Source organism: Sturnira hondurensis, unplaced genomic scaffold (genome assembly GCF_014824575.4).
Source record: "Sturnira hondurensis isolate 20B ecotype Veracruz unplaced genomic scaffold, ASM1482457v3 Scaffold0017436, whole genome shotgun sequence".
NCBI lineage: Eukaryota > Metazoa > Chordata > Mammalia > Chiroptera > Phyllostomidae > Sturnira > Sturnira hondurensis.
In genome coordinates, this window is record NW_028090067.1 from 130,246 (window position 1) to 146,153 (window position 15,908).

General features: G+C 37.3%; 1 protein-coding gene and 1 pseudogene across 1 annotated transcript; one reads left to right on the forward strand and one right to left on the reverse strand.

The window, feature by feature from the left end:
- Nucleotides 1–142: 142 nt before the first annotated feature.
- LOC119002417 (natural killer cells antigen CD94-like) lies at nt 143–7,136 on the forward strand. The gene is made up of 4 exons (XM_037068341.1): nt 143–180; nt 737–914; nt 6,348–6,451; nt 6,682–7,136. Exons 1-4 carry the CDS (start codon nt 143–145, stop codon nt 6,809–6,811), a joined length of 450 nt encoding a protein of 149 aa, XP_036924236.1. The 3' UTR covers nt 6,812–7,136.
- LOC119002406 (syntaxin-7-like) lies at nt 5,426–6,227 on the reverse strand (annotated as a pseudogene).
- Nucleotides 7,137–15,908: the final 8,772 nt, after the last annotated feature.

Consider the following 15,908-nt stretch of genomic DNA (forward strand, 5'->3'; position numbering starts at 1 on the left):
TCCCTTCCTCTCTGAACGTAAATAAATAAAATCTTTTTAAAAATAAATAAATAAAATATGACAATAAATGTCTATAAATACCAATTGTAAAAGAATGTTTTTTCTTATGCAACAATATGAAGAACTATATATTAAAATCGCCATGCCCAGCCCTGGATTGGTGGCTCAGTCTATTGGAGTGTAGTCCTGTACACCAAAACGTTGTGGATTCAATCCCTAGGGAAAGCACTTACCTAGGTTTCAGGTTCAATCCCCTTTCAGAGCATTTACGGGAGGCAACTATTCAATGTTTATCACATCACGTTTCTCTCTCCCTTTTTATCTCCCTTCTTCTCTTCTTAAACCAATAAGCATATACTTGGGTTAGGATAAAAATAAGTGAATAAAATAAAATCACCATCCCCATTGTTGCCAATAGGCTCAAATGTCCTACTGCTCTAATATAATGAGACAAATAACATTGCTATCCCCCACCCCCCAAAAAAGTGGTTTCAATCATTGACTTCCAAGGCATAGAAAGTGGATATTTTTGTTTATGTGTGTGTTTTTATACGGGCACATAAATTAGGAGATGAGAGCTGACCCTTCTCCTTCAGTGTGCACATGAGTGGGTTTTTTTGTTTTCTATCTTGAGCCTGTGAGTGTGCATGTAGTATGCACATATATGTATATACTTATGCATATATGGCATATATGTAAGTTAATTTTTGTTGTTTTAAATTCAAATTGTCTTCAGTTTAAAATTTTGTGATCTTTCTTCAGAATATCATTGTGGCCCATGTCCACCAGGGTGGTTAGTGTATTCCAAAAACTGCTATTACATCAGCACTGAACAAAAAACAGGGAATGAGAGTCTGATGGCCTGTGCTTCTCAGAACTCTAACCTGCTCTATATTGATAATAAAGAAGAAATGGTAAGATTGCCAATGTTTCCAATAGTTTATTTAAAATAAATTTTAGTTTGTGTTTGTAGAATTCATTCCTTTGTATACATTTGTAGTTTATTTATTTTAAAGGTTGTTAATCTTTTATTGTTTTAATCTATAATAGTTTATTTATATTATTTATATTTATATTTATTATTATTTATATTTTCTGCCATTAATGCACATTTGATAATTTCTAGTTCTTGCTTTTCATTGACAACCATGTTTCTACAAATGCTTTTTTCTAAAGTCAACTTTGCTACTTAATTTTATCGTGTATCATGGAAACTAAAGATACCATGTTTACGCTTATTACAAACTGAAGCAACCCAGGTAATTACAAACTAGATAATGAAATAGATGTTGCCAGTCTACTCCTGTGCACTCTCTCATAACTTCTTCTCCCTCCTCATTTAGGCACTATTATGTTATTTTATATTACAAATTATCTTTGCCTAATTTTGAACTTTATATAATGGGAATCATTCATCATATGTGTTATTGCCTCTTTTAATTCCCACATGATATTTTCACAATATCCCTATTATTGCATATACCTGTAATTGGTTAATTTGCATTGCTGTATTATATATACCTAACATTTTTAATCTATTCTAATCAGAATATAGTTGTTTTTTAATATGTAGATATTATGAATAATTATTTTATTAAAAATATTTTTCTTCTAATATATTTGTCCTTCTTACAAATATATTGTATTGAATAATTTGTTATATATAAATGTCATACATAATATACACTTATATTTAATAAATATATCAATAATAAAACAATAATTTATAAATATATTATCATTGTATATGTGTTTTATTATGATGTATTGTCCTGTTTGCATCAGAATGAAATTGCAGGGTCATAAATCTATGTCTATGCCAAGTTTATTAGACTATCCCAGCATTTTCTAGCTTATTGTGTAAACACACATCTTATCCAATAGTTTCATGACCCAAAACTTAGTACAGCTAGGTATTTTAATGTCATCATTTCTAATTACTATATGAAAGTATTATTAGAACATTAATAGCCATTTTTTTGATTATTGGTAGCACAAACACATTTTTTGGAGCACTATTCATTATGAAATTCTCTGTTGTAAAAATGAGAAGTGCCTGTTCATGTTTCTTGACCATTCCTCTTGTATCTTGCCTATTCCTTTTCTTCCTAGCAATTGTTATAATTTGGATCTGAGTCTTTTTTGAAATTTTAAGATGCGAATGGTTTTTTGACTGTTCCTTACATTTTTCTTCTCATATTGGAGTCTTGCAATGACCAGGATTTGTTAATGTTACCATAGTCCAATACCTCATTTTGGGTGTTAATGATTATTTTGCACATGTATCAGAAGCTAATCAAAATTTATGAAGATATCTGCTACATTACTTTTTAAGATTTATCTGTTTTCTTTATTCATTAACTTTTACATTTAGGTCTATAATAGTTTGAGAATGCATATTTTTGTGATGCTGTGCTGTCTGCTGTCTGTATTTTCAGGCTGTTTTATACCTATTTTGGTTTTCTTAATAAAGTTCTAAAGATCTTTAGATCTATTAATCTATTAGGCTCTATTAATTCTTCTCTCTTTCCCTCTGTAGCTTCAGCAATTAACAATTTCTATTAATCCATCTTTAATTTCATCAGTTCTTTCCTCTGCATCTCAAAATTTATGCAAATGTACTAAACTTTTTAATGAAGGTAATGCATCTTTTAGCTCAGAATTTTTATTTGATTCATTCACCTATTTTTTATTTCTTCATTGTTCTTTCTCTGCCATCATATTTTCATATAGTTATTTGAAGATAGGTTTTTAATAATTTATATAAATGTATATTTATAATAATTACTATAAAGTATCTTTGTAATGAATCCAACATCTTATCCATGTAAAAGTTAGTTTTTATCCACTGATTTTTCCCCATGAATATGGAAGACATTTTTGGGTTTCTTTACACGTTTTCTAATTTTTGTAAGTACATATTGTTGATGATATAGCTTAAGGAATACGGATTCCCCTTCTTCTTCCTTAGGTTTATATTGTTGTACTTTGAGTAAACTCTTATTGTAAAATCTTCTGTTTGGAAGTGTGCTCACTCAGTGTTTAATATTTTCATTATTTATTTTTATTTTTAGCCTGGATTATTAGGGATTCCCCTTATGTATATATAGCTTAGTTGACTACCAATGATTTTTAAAATGTATGAAGAAATTCAAGTCAGTATGGCTTCCTGTTTCTGTTGTACTTCAGTGTGTGTGTGTGTGTGTGTTTGTGTGTGTGTGTTTAGGGGAGTGCTCATAACTTTGAAAGTGGTTCTCAAGTACCCTTTGGCTGTTCCTTTTTACTGGATCATCTTTGTTCCTTCTGCACATGTACACCTTTTTTCCCCATTAACCAAACACATGTAGAGAGTTACTGTCATCTCTTCTACCATGCTACTATTTTTAACACCTTCCTGTTATATTTGTGGTGCGCACTGTGTTTGACACAATTGAGAGCTCAAACTCTGGCTAGTAAAAGAATAGTTTGCCTCATTTGGAACCTAGTAAATTCAACACTTGGAATGGAAAAAGCAGTGGGCAATTGAGCAACCCCTTCCCCTGCTAATCAAGTCTGCCTCTGGGGCAACAATACCAATGATATTTGCAGCATTCCCCAAATTTTATAAATTACAATTCTTACACACTGAGCTGAGATGGAGATGGGGGTTTTTTGGAAGCAGTCCTAGACTTGAGGACTACAAATTTGCTTTATTTTCACTTTAATCTCTAGCAGCTTTTCCCAATAATAAGTACTCATACAATTATTAGTCTTTGATGAACTTTCAGAGCTGTGATGTTACATTGTCACATTGTCTTCTTCACTTAATCATACTAATACGTGTTCTTAATGTGCCCAATGTGTAACAATATATTTTAATTTGAAAGATTACAATGAGAAGAAATCAACTCTATTTATTTTTTCATTTGTAAGATCATATTTATTTTGGTGGGAAATATACAATTTACTTAGTTGCTTAATATTTTATTTATTTATTTGTTAAATAAATTTGTTTTTATTTGAAAATAGCTTGCCATATAAAACACTGCCTTTATCATCAAACTGCTATATAACAACATTATAAGATACAAATTATAAACTAATACAATCTTATTTACAGTATTCATATTAGTACATTAAAACAACATTGACATATGTCCAGAACAGGTAGGTTAGCTGGTTAGAGCATCGTACCAATACCCTAAGGTTGCAGGTTTTATTTCCTATAAGGACACATACAAAAGCAACCAATAAATGCATAAATAAGTAGAACAACAAAATGATGTCTCTCTCTCTTCCCACATAGAGTAAAAAGCAAAGAAAATAACAGCATTTATTTTAAAAGGCAAGTGAATTAATTGGCAAACATTTAACTCCTTTTTTAATGAAGAATATTAAATAATAGCCATCTTTGTATAAAAATGAAGACCAGCTTTAACTTTACACATTTGGAAACTTGTTGTTCTTTAAATGATCAACTTTAGAAATAGTCACAACAATGCAAAGCTCAACATAGAGAATATAGGGAACAATATTTTAATAACCATGTATTGTAACAATTGGGCACCAAACCCATTGGGGTGATCATCTGGCAAGGTATACACATATCCAATCAATACACTGTATACCCTAAACCAAAATGATATTGACTGTCCACAGTAACCAAAAACCAATTTTTTAAAAAGTTGTTCTTCAAAATGAGTTCTCTGAAAATATCAATGTGGTATTTTTTCTAAGGCAAATTTATTTGTTTCCAAAATCATTCTCATTATCTAATAGTAACAAAAATTGCATCCAAATCTCAATATACAAATGAAACCAGGAACAAAATATAATAATATACTCATTTATTATTTTTATTTTTTATTTTTTATTTTATTTAATTCTTGTTCAAGTACAGTTTTCTGTCTTATATTCCCAGCCCTGCCCCCCGCCAGTGCTCCCCACCTCCCTCCCATTTCTGCCCCCCACCTTCGTTATTGTCCATGTGTCCTTTATACTTGTTCATGTGAGTCCATCCCCTTTTTCCCTATGATTCTCTCCCCTCTCCCCTCTGGACCCTGTCAGCCTGTTCTGTATTTGAGTGTCATGGTCATATTTTGCTTGCTTGTTTGTTTTGTTGTTTAGATTCCTGTTAATGGTGATATCATATGGTATTTGTCTTTCACCACCTGGCTTAATATACTCATTTAAAATGTGAAGCTGGCCCTGACTGTTGTGCCTCACCTAGCTGTTTGTCATTCTGCAAAGTGAAAGGTCACTGGTTCGATACCCATTCAGGGCACAAGCTTGGGTTGATGCAAGTTCAGTCCATGGTAGCATAACAATAGACTGGTGCTATTCTTTCTCCTTCCCTTCACCTCTCTCTAAAAATAAATAGGTAAAATTTTTGAAAGATAAATAAAATAAAATATAAAGGTTAAGAGATTTATTCTATTCTTCAACACTAACCCAGTTGTAGATTTCTATATTTCTTTAATGGCTTGTGAATCCAACAACAACATGCAGAATCCTTTTTCTGATGTTCTGCTGTCCTTGACAATTGCTGGTTGGCTTGTTAAACTGCACCCTTGCATTTTCAACTTTGGCTTCTATGCTATATATCATACTTCATTACTCATGAATTATCCCAAATCTTTAAATATTTCATTACTATCCTTAACACCAGCTTAAACTTGCCTACTAAAAGTCTTTCTCTGATGACAAGGCTGAGGTCATCCTCTATTAATTCCCTCATCCTTCACCTGCACTTGAGGTTGAGTTTGGCTTTCCCAGGACACAAAATTCCTTTGTTTTGAGCTGTCCTCAGGAAGATCACCAGATGCTCTGGAACTGGATCCCCACTGGAGCAACCAACTCTTTCTCTCTCTTAGCAGCTGGCCTTTGCACCTTTGGAAAGTTGGTCACTGATGTTGTGAAGTGAGTCACTAATTAATCCTACTGTATTTGCCTTTGACACAGTTCACTGACGGTGGGGGACACAGGTTCAAACTGTTTAGTGGACTTCTCTGTTTCTTTGGCCAGTTGGTCAGGATACTGTTGCTTCTGCCTAAATTCTGGAGAAACTTGTGTTGTTCCCAGTTCCTTCAGAGTCATCTGTATTTCCACAGAACGTTGTGTGATCTATCGTTGGATATGCTGGGTCCGCTGGGTGGGGTCGCCTACAGCTCCTGGAGTGCAGGATGGGGTTGATTTGCTTGCTGACTTACTTCATCAGATGTTGGCGGGCTGTGCAGTTACTTAGCCATCACACCAGAGTCCTCTGCTTCCTTCTCCTCCTCCTGCACAGCCAACTTTAATTGTTTTTACAAATTCAAACTAGTATACTAACATTTACTTAATTTCTCATAAAATTTGTTTTCTCGTAGAATTTTATGTATATTTTCAATATACTTATATGGATTGGAGTGTCCCCCCAAAACAATAATAATTCTTGCTTGTGGACAAATGGCTCAGTTTTCTTTTCCAAAATGTAAGTCTTTTGAGAATGCATATATTTCATTCATTCATGCTTTCCCAATCAGGTATTAATCTTAGAAGTAAAAGCAATATGTGAACAATTATATGAATGAACTGCTTCTGTGGAAAAATTTTAAGAAATATTCAGTATTAGTATATGACTGTTACTCTAAATACATTGTCATTATTAAAATATTAACGTATATATTATCACATTAATTGATTATTATCTCTGTATTTCAGATTTTCAAAAACTTCAGAGTTGGACAAGAGTTGTGTATTTGGGAACTTTGAAACACGAAAGCTCCATGTGGAATCATGTTTTAAAAAAAAGCACTATGCTTGTAAGCACCAAGCCCTGTGGCTGACCTAAATCTGGTACAATGTTACTCTCACCATTGCTAAAGAAACCATTTCCAGTTTCTTCAAGAATGCTGCAATTATTTTGTGCTACTTTTTAAAGAAATTATTTGGGGACCAGTTTTAGTTTCATGAAGAAGTGAAGAGCAAGGTACTGACATTTCCCATAGTCCCCTGCATGCAGAGCATCCCCATTATCAGCATCACTCAGCAGATGGGACCTTGTTACTGAGAGTGAGTCTGTGCCAACACGTCGTAGTTACCTGAAGTCCATACTGTATGTGACGCTTCACCCTTGGTACTGGAGAGTTATTTCAAACCTATATTCATGTTAATTTTTAAAATATATATATCCAGGTATATATTATGCATTTTAAATGTTCTGTTATTCATTAAAATAAATCATGTATAAGTGATTCATTATAATATCAAGAATTTGTTACTTCTAAGTACCTAATTGCATAAATAATGTCACACACATTGTCAAATTAACTGATTTGTCCTGGCCTTGAGTGTTGCAAATGGAGTCTGAACATCTCATGGTGTCACAGTGAATAAGTCAGTGGAGTCAGTGGAGAGAAAGTTTGATTTAAAGATTTATTAACTATTTTTCAGGGATAGCATACAGAGAGGGGCAGAATCAAATTACAAAACATGCACAGTTTTCTGTGCAATTGGTTATCTTTTCATTTTAATGCTAGTTTCTTTTTTTTTAAGATTTTATTTATTTATTTATCTTTAGAGGGGAAGGAGAGAGGGAGAGAAACATCAATGTATGGTTGCCTTTTGTGCGTCCCCTGCTGGGAGTTGGCCTGCAGGGAACTGGACTGCAACCCAGGCATGTGCCCTGACTGGGAATCGAACCGCGATCGTCTGAGTCGCAGGCCCACGCTCAATCCACTGAGCTACACCAGCCAGGGCTTAATGCTAGTTTCTTTAGCCATGCACACACAAAAATAAACTCAAGGTGGATAAAAGACTTAAATACAAGTCATGATACCATAAAAGTCCTAGAGAAGAACATAGGCAGGAAAATCTCAGATATTACACACAGCAATATTTTTACCAATACATTCCTTAGAGCAAGGGATATAGAGGAACACATGAAAAAAATGGGAGCTCATCAAAATAAAAAGCTTCTGCATAGCTAAAGAAATTTACCCTAAATTTAAAACCATACAAATATTTTCAAAATTTTTGTTACTGACTTTTACTATAGGTCACCTGAAGTTACAGAATTTTCTGTGAAGCTGGAAATGCTCCATATCTCTGCTTAAACATGCCTAACATGACTGAGAAACCAATGTTAATTTTTTTAATTTTTAATTAATTAAACGTTAAAATTGAAGAGTCATACTGCAAGTGCTCATTTGCCAAACTTGATTGGTGTCTGCTGCAGTTACACTACATTTCTATTTATATACTTGAAAAATATGAGTATGTAGTATATTTTAGACACTTCCAATCAAGATGGCCACATAGGTAGACATGGTTTGCCTCTTCTCACAACCAAAACAAAATTATAACTAAAATATAGAACAACCATCACTCAGAACTGACAGAAATCAAATTGAATGAAGTCTGACAACTATGGAATTAAAGAAACCACATCCATCCAGACCAGTAAGAGGGGCACAGATGCAGAATGGGCTGGCCCCACCTCCATGTGTGGTGGATAAAAATTCTGGAGGGGTATCTTGGGAACGAGGAGTTCCAGACCCACACAGGACTCCTGACTCAGGGTTCCAGCCCCAGGAGGGTAAGTCACTACAACTTCTGGCTTTAAAATCCAGTGGTGATTGAGCTGTTGGAATTAACTTCTGGAGCCCCAAACAATTCCTCTTAAAGAACCCACCTATGCATTCATGTCAGACTCATTTCCTCTGAGCTCCAGAGTCAGGGTGGGAGCTTGAGGGACACCAGTGTTGTGTACAGGGAGGCTGAAGTTCTGGCATGAAAGTAAGCAGGGGCCACTGTACCTTTTCCGGGTACTCCTCCCACAGAGCAGGCCTACTTGTGCCATTTCTAAGGTTCCATTAACCTGGCTAACAAGTCTGACCCACCTTGGATATACCCAGAGCCTCTGCCCCAACCAATTTACTGGCTCACCCAAGCCACTTTTCTATATCAATGAGTGGGCTTGGCTCATGCTCCACAATTCCTTCATCCTCTCAAACAAGGAGCAACTGGCCTCAGTGAGCCTCAGGCCAGGAACTAGCAGCCTAGATTTATAGCCTGACTTCACCTAGAAATCTTCAAGCCCAGCACAAGTAGCAGACATCTCAGATTGCTTTATAACTCAGACAGGGTGGCCCCAGGCTAAACACAGACAAAGGCTGACCTTGGCCTGTACCACCTGGGACACTTCAGGGGCCAGTACACCACTTCAGAGGACTACCATCCTGCCCCTGAACAGCTGATCCCTCATGGAGGTTGGAGGGTGTTGGTAAATGGTCACAGCCAGTCCTTGAAGCTGATTGGCCTGGGTAAATCCCTCCCATTGATCTGCCAACAGCAGCCAAGGCTCAACTACAAGAGGAGGATATACTCAGTCCACAAGAAGGGCACACCTTGAGCACCCAGCTTGTGTAATAGGGGAGGCTGTGCCATTGGACCCTACAAGACACCTACTGCATTAGTCCACACTACTAAGACACAGAGCCAAAGCAGTTCTAATATACAGAAACAAACACAGGGTCAAAGAAACAAGGCCCAAATGAAAGAACAAATCAAAACTCCATAAAAAGAGTTAAATGAAATGGAGATGCACAACCTAGGAGAGGCAGAGTTTAAAACAATAGTTATAAGGATGCTCAAGGTACTTAGTGGGGACCTTAACAACATAAAAAAAACCCAAGGATACAGGAATTGAAATAAAGAACAATTTACAGGAAAAAATTGTAGAGTGGATGAAGCAGAAAACCAAACCAATGATTTGGAACATAAAGAATCAAAAAACAACCAATGAGAACAAGAAGAAAAAAAGAATCCAAAAACAGAAAACAAAGACAGTGTAAGTAGCCTGTGGGACAACTTTAAGCCATCTAATATTCAATTCATAGTGGTGCCAGATAAAGAAGATAAAGAACAAGAAATTGAAACTCTATTTGAAAAAAGAATGAAAGAAATCTTCCCTAATTTGGTGAAGGAAATAAACATGCAAGGCCAGGAAGCATACAGAGTCCCAAACAAGATGGACACAAAAAGGCCCACCCTAAGACACACTGTAATTAAAATGCCAAAGGTTAAAGATAGAGATGAGGGGATGGGAGAATGGGTGAGAGGTGAGAGGATTAAGAAGGACAAATAAATAGTTACAGAATAGCCATGGGGATATAAATATGTACTTTAAATATGTACTTTATAAATATGTACTTTATATATATCCCCATGGCTATTCTGTAACTACTTTATATATATCCCCATGGCTATTCTCTTCTCAAAGAGAGAAGATGAATGACCCATGGACATGAGCAAGGGTGGAGGAATTGCCTGAAGAAATAGGGGGTGCTGGGGGGAAGGGCAAAATCAGGACAACTATAATAGCATAATCAATGAAGTATAATAAAATAACGTTGCTAATGTTTTGGATAGTCAATCTGCCATTATGAAACATGTTTCATCGTTTTTAGCATGACTATTATACTGTGACAGCACATTAACTGTAGCCATTTTCTACTTGTTTGTGCTGCATGGTACATTTTCTTTCATTTTTACTGTGATATTCACCATATTTTCTTATGTATAATGCACAATTTTTGTCCAAATTTTTGAGGGAATTATAAGGATGCACATATACACAGGTAGTACTAACTCCGTATCTATATAAATGTTTTCAATTATTTTATTTATGTTTATGTGTTAAAAGTGTAATTCTAGAAAGCAATAACATATCTGTATGCAAAATAATACCCTGGAATACAATAATCAGTTTTGTTTCTAAGTATAAATAAATACAAAATTAAATTTAAAAATTAAAACAACAGATTTTTTTCCTGAAGGTGTGGGTCAACAACATGGGTGAACACTATACACAGGAATGCATTACACATGGAGTCATTAGGTATGCTTCTGTTAAGACATGCCCATTTAAGGTAGCAGTTATTTTAAATATAAACATTCTTCAAAATTAAAAAGAAAATTATTCTATTTTTGCTTAATATAGTTATTAAATTACTATGTGATGTAGTATTATTTATTTTTACCTGTGCCGATATATTATTATAATTAGTTATTAAATATAATGCAGTTATTTAATTTATGATGAACTTTGAAATCTGCCTTTTCATTGTTTTCTTATCTTTCACAATAAATATTTTACTTCAACTTTCTTTTAGGAACTTCTTAATCTAACATGCTTTAAATATTTGGTAAATTCCTGCATTTTATAGCATGTATTCTTTACTCAGTAAAACCTAACAAATTGGTAGTTTTACTTTTTCTCAAACAGTGCAGAGACCTACTACCTCCTTTTATTGACTACTTATGCCATATTTGCTCCCTTGAATTATAATACAAGTATAGGTTAAATTTTGAAACTTTACCATTAACATTTTATCCATTCTATATCGATTTAGATTTATCTACATAATTTTCTTTTCTTTCCTTTCTTCAAAATCAGATTTTCAATTAGAATAAGTTATAACGTTCATCTCAGAAGATCCTTAAATATTTCCTTTAGTTAAAGTCACTTGGTATTTAATTTCCTCCATTTAAAAAAATGTCTTCAATAGATGAGTGGATAAAAAACTGTGGTACATCTATCTACTCAGATGTAAAAAAAGACGAAAATCTTACCTCTTGAGACAGCTTGGATAATCCTGGCGAACATTATGCTAAATGAAATACGCCAGTCAGAGAAAAACAAATGCCATATGATTTCACTCAAGTGTGGAATCTAATGAATACAACAAACTAACAAACAAAAGAGAAGTGCTCACAGACACAGAGAACAGACAGTTTTCAGAGAGGAGGAGGTTGGGAGGCTGGGAGAAAAAGTGGAAGGCCTAAACAGAGGCTTTCAGTTTGATGCAGTTCCACTTGCTGGTTTTTGTTATTGTTGCCTTTGCTTGTGGTGTCAAATTAAAAAAAAACAAACACCATTGTTACCAAACAGAGGTCCAAGGTGGGGGCAATACTTGGCCCACTGAGGGATGCCAAAAAACTGCCACAGAACAACAGGGGCCCCTCCCAAGGACGGTATACTAATACCTACCCTTCTGTCCGCTGCCAATTGGAAAGACATCTCTCAATGCCAGAGATTTGTGAAAAGGAAATGAAATGTTTATTTAATGCTATTTAGGCCTAATGCCTTTATTAAAATATCAAAATCTTTAAGGGTATAGACCTACACACACACAGAGCGTGATCCCTTCTCCCCTGTACTAACTCTGGGTACCATAAATCAGGAAAAGAGCACATGTCCGTTTTTCTAGGCCCTGGTATTGTCAGCTGTGTTGACTGTCCAGGCAGGATCTCCAATTAATCCAAAGTCATGCGGCACCTTCCACTGGCAAGAGTTCTTTGTATCAAGTTCCAGTCAAAGTCTCTCCTGCTTTCCAGGTCACTCAGCCAAAGGGAGCACCCCAAAGCCACAGGGGCCTCTTCTACCAAAGCTGCAGACGTCTGCACTCCACCAAAAGCGCATCTCTTTCTTCTTCACTTGGCCACAGGGATCTCCATTCTGGCAAAGCTCTGTGGCTCTCTCCTTTCCCTGGGCAAGAGGGGACCCTTACTCTGCTGAAACCACGTGGATCTCTCCCTAATGGCTGCCGTGTCTGGGTTTAAATCCCCGTGCCCATCTTCCTCTGTACCTCTATTTCCAACTCCTCCCACGATCAGTTACCCTTGCCAGTATTTCTGTATTATTACAAGTTTACTGGGCTGCCATTGTTAGTCTGGGCAGGTATGGCCCCATGTCCTAGAGCCAATCTCCTCCAAGCTCCCAAGCAGGCGCTGTAACTCAGGGGACCTGCCCCCCAGTCACATCTTGGGGGGAAGTGACTTCATTCCTCCAGCTCCAAGCCTGGCCACAGCCATTTAACATATCCAAGTGACCTGCCAAAGGCTATAGATATGCTAAATGACCAGGCCATGGATTAGCTGCAGGGCTGTGGCTGTACAAAACAGCCCTGTATGTTCCTGCTCCATGTGTCCCTTCCCCCAACTCACACCTGTGGGGGGAAGGGGTGAGGACATCTTATATGTATGTCTCTCCAATATTCCTGTACACTTTGAGTTCTGGACACCATTCCAAATCTTTTTTCTGCCCCTCCCCCTTTGGCTGCACCCTGTATCACCATTACCAGTGTCATGTCAAGGACCTTAAACCCTATGTTATGTTTTAGGATTTTTTTTTTTTACTTTTTAAAAAAATTATTTAATTATTTTTCAAGTACAGTTTTCTATTACTCCCATCCCATCCCACCCCGCCCCGTGCTCCCCCTTAGGATTTTTATGGTTTCACTTCTTATGTTCAAGTGCTTAATCCATTTTGATTTTATTTTTGTATACGATATAAGATAAAGGTTCATTTTATTCTTTTGTATGTGACCATGCAGTTTTCCCAGCAGAGTTAAAGAAGACACTGTCCTTTCCCCCTGACAGATCTCGAGTCCTTCGTTGAAAATGGCTTGAGCGTGTATGCCGGGGTTATTTCTTGTCTCTCCATCTTGTTCCATTAATTTCTGCCCCTCTTATGGCAGTACCGAACTGTTTTAACTGCTATTGCTTTACAATATAGCTTGAAATCAGAAAGAGTGGTGCCTCCAACATTTTCTTTCCCAAGATTGCTCTGGGCATTCAGGTCTTTTGCGTTTCCATACAGATTTGACTGTTCTGTTTATGTGAAAAGTACCATTGGAACTTTGATAGCGCGGCATTGAAGCTATAGACTGCTTTGGGTAGAATGGATGTTTTTACAGGATTATTTTTTTCTATCCATGAGGACAGAACACCTTTTCTTTTATTTGTGACTTCTTAATTTTTTTCATTAATATCTTTTAGTTTTCAACACGTACATTTTTCATCTTCTTGGTTACATTTATTCGTAAAGTATTTTATTCTTTTTGACACAATTGTAAATGAGGTGGTTTTCTTAATTTCCTTTTCTGATAGTTTGTCGTGCGTGTAGAGAAATGCAACCGATTTTTGTGTACTGATTCTGTATCGTGCAACTATATTTAACTCTTTGTTTAGTATTGTACTAACAGGTTTGTGTGTGTGTGCGTGTGCGTGGAGTGGGGAGACATTAGGGATTTCTATACTGTCAGCCGATGGTCATTGTCACCAATTCAATGCCAACAGGATTCCCCAGTTGGGGGTAGGGTAAAGAAGGAAACTTTATTCAATGCAAAATAACCCAGTTGTGATACTGCACCTGAGTAAAACAAGTAAAAAAAAAAAAAAACCATAGCTGTTAGTTGACCCTGGGACCACACAGCCCTGCAGCCACATCCCTGTCGGTTAGACAGCTCTGCTTCTGCTGGTGACTTTGCTGTGCTCAGTGCTGGTCCGCACGTGCTGCTGGGTCTGCTTTGCTCTGTCCCAGCCTGCCCTGACCTGTGCTAGTCCACTCTGTTCTGTTCCAGAGAGGCGTGGAGAGACATCTAAAGTGTTTCAGCTCAGCCAGGGACATGCAGTTTTCAGGTTTCAGTGGAGAGGGAAGGTGTGGTCTCAGAGCCAGTGGGGAGCTGTCTAAAAAGGACAGAAGTCCCTGCCCCTGGTCCCTGACTGATCTGTCCTCATGCAAATGAGGTTTGATGCAAATGAGACCCTGGGTTTTTTTTGTGGACCCTGGATTGAGCTTGCAGCTGCCACCCTTTGGGATCTTGGACTTGACCTGGGTTTTGGTAAGGCCTTGATAGCCTTGGCACATGCACTCATAACCTTGGCATTGCTGACCTCCATCTTCTTTGGGTCTTTCTTCTTGTGCTTTTTGGCAAAGTGCATGTTCCTCAGGAACTTGGGGTATATCCCCTTAAGATCAGGGTTTCCTGATGCAGTTTCTCTCTCTTTTGGGGACTGGTTGTGTGTGTTATGGTTCTTCGACTTGACCATCTCTGTACTGAAGCCAGCAGCCCCCAAAGCTCCTGGGCCCGGAAGGGCACTTCTAGTCCTTACTAACTGCTTTTGGGACAGAATTCTCTTCCATCACCCCTGTTGTAACAGAGAATGAAAAGCATATCATCTTTTCATAATATTGCACTAACCAGAATTAATGGTACTAAGAAACTAACAAGTCTGTTGGAACAAAAATAGGAAGCAGATTTTTTCTTAACCTCTTTTAGCCTCTATTGTAATACATTCCAGGGATCAGCCATTCTAGTTTCCATCCAGACAGAAGCTGACCATCACGGGAATTCAGCTGATGCAAAAGGATTCAACAGCAAGACTTTGGTTGGAACCAGACAGATCACTGCCTACACGTCCCCACTTCCTTTCCCTCTTCTTATAAAAGCCACCCAGCTTGACCGCAGACGTAAAGATGGTGTTTAAGACAAGAGTCCACCATCGTCTTGGGTCACCAGCACCTGAATAAACATCTTTCCTTTTCGTCAGCTCTTGTCTCGCAAGCATTGGCTATGGCTGTGGCAAGCAGCTGAACCTGCATTTGGTAGCACTGCTAGTCATTCTGAGGCTTTCTTTCTAGGACCTTCTATGAGTGTGCCTACTGCACACTTCTTGCTCCCTCTCGTGGCAGAACTTTTAAGCTTATTTACCTTATTTACCTTATCTCAATCTTGCAATGCACCGGGCTGGGTGACGAAAGACTGCCTTTTGTTTTCCCAAATGTCTTGCTAAAGATCAAGTTTGTGGCTTCTCCTTAGTTTGCAGAGTCAGCCAGGGTTTCTGCACTCACTCATTGGCCATCTGTTAAAGCTCTCTCTCTTTGCTGCTGTTGGGAGCGCCCACAGGGAGGGGGCTGCAGGATGTAGATGTGTTGAAGTGAGGTGCACTGGGGACTGGCGGTGCCCACACCTTGGCTGAGTTGATCCTCAAGTGAAACGCTGCTAGCAGTTCAGGAGCACGCGTCCTGATGGAGTTCAGGACACAGCCAGTAAGATCTGCATCCCTTAATGTCCTATCTTTTGCTTTCTCTGCGTGCCCCC

Excerpts from the sequence above, each read along its gene's own strand:
- LOC119002417 (XM_037068341.1), top strand. The coding sequence starts at position 143 with ATGCCCAGCCCTGGATTGGTGGCTCAGTCTATTGGAGT. Across the intron at positions 181-736 it reads GTGGCTCAGTCTATTGGAGT|TTTAAAATTTTGTGATCTTT; the intron begins GTAGTCCTGTAC and ends AATTGTCTTCAG. Across the intron at positions 915-6,347 it reads TTGATAATAAAGAAGAAATG|AATTTTATGTATATTTTCAA; the intron begins GTAAGATTGCCA and ends GTTTTCTCGTAG.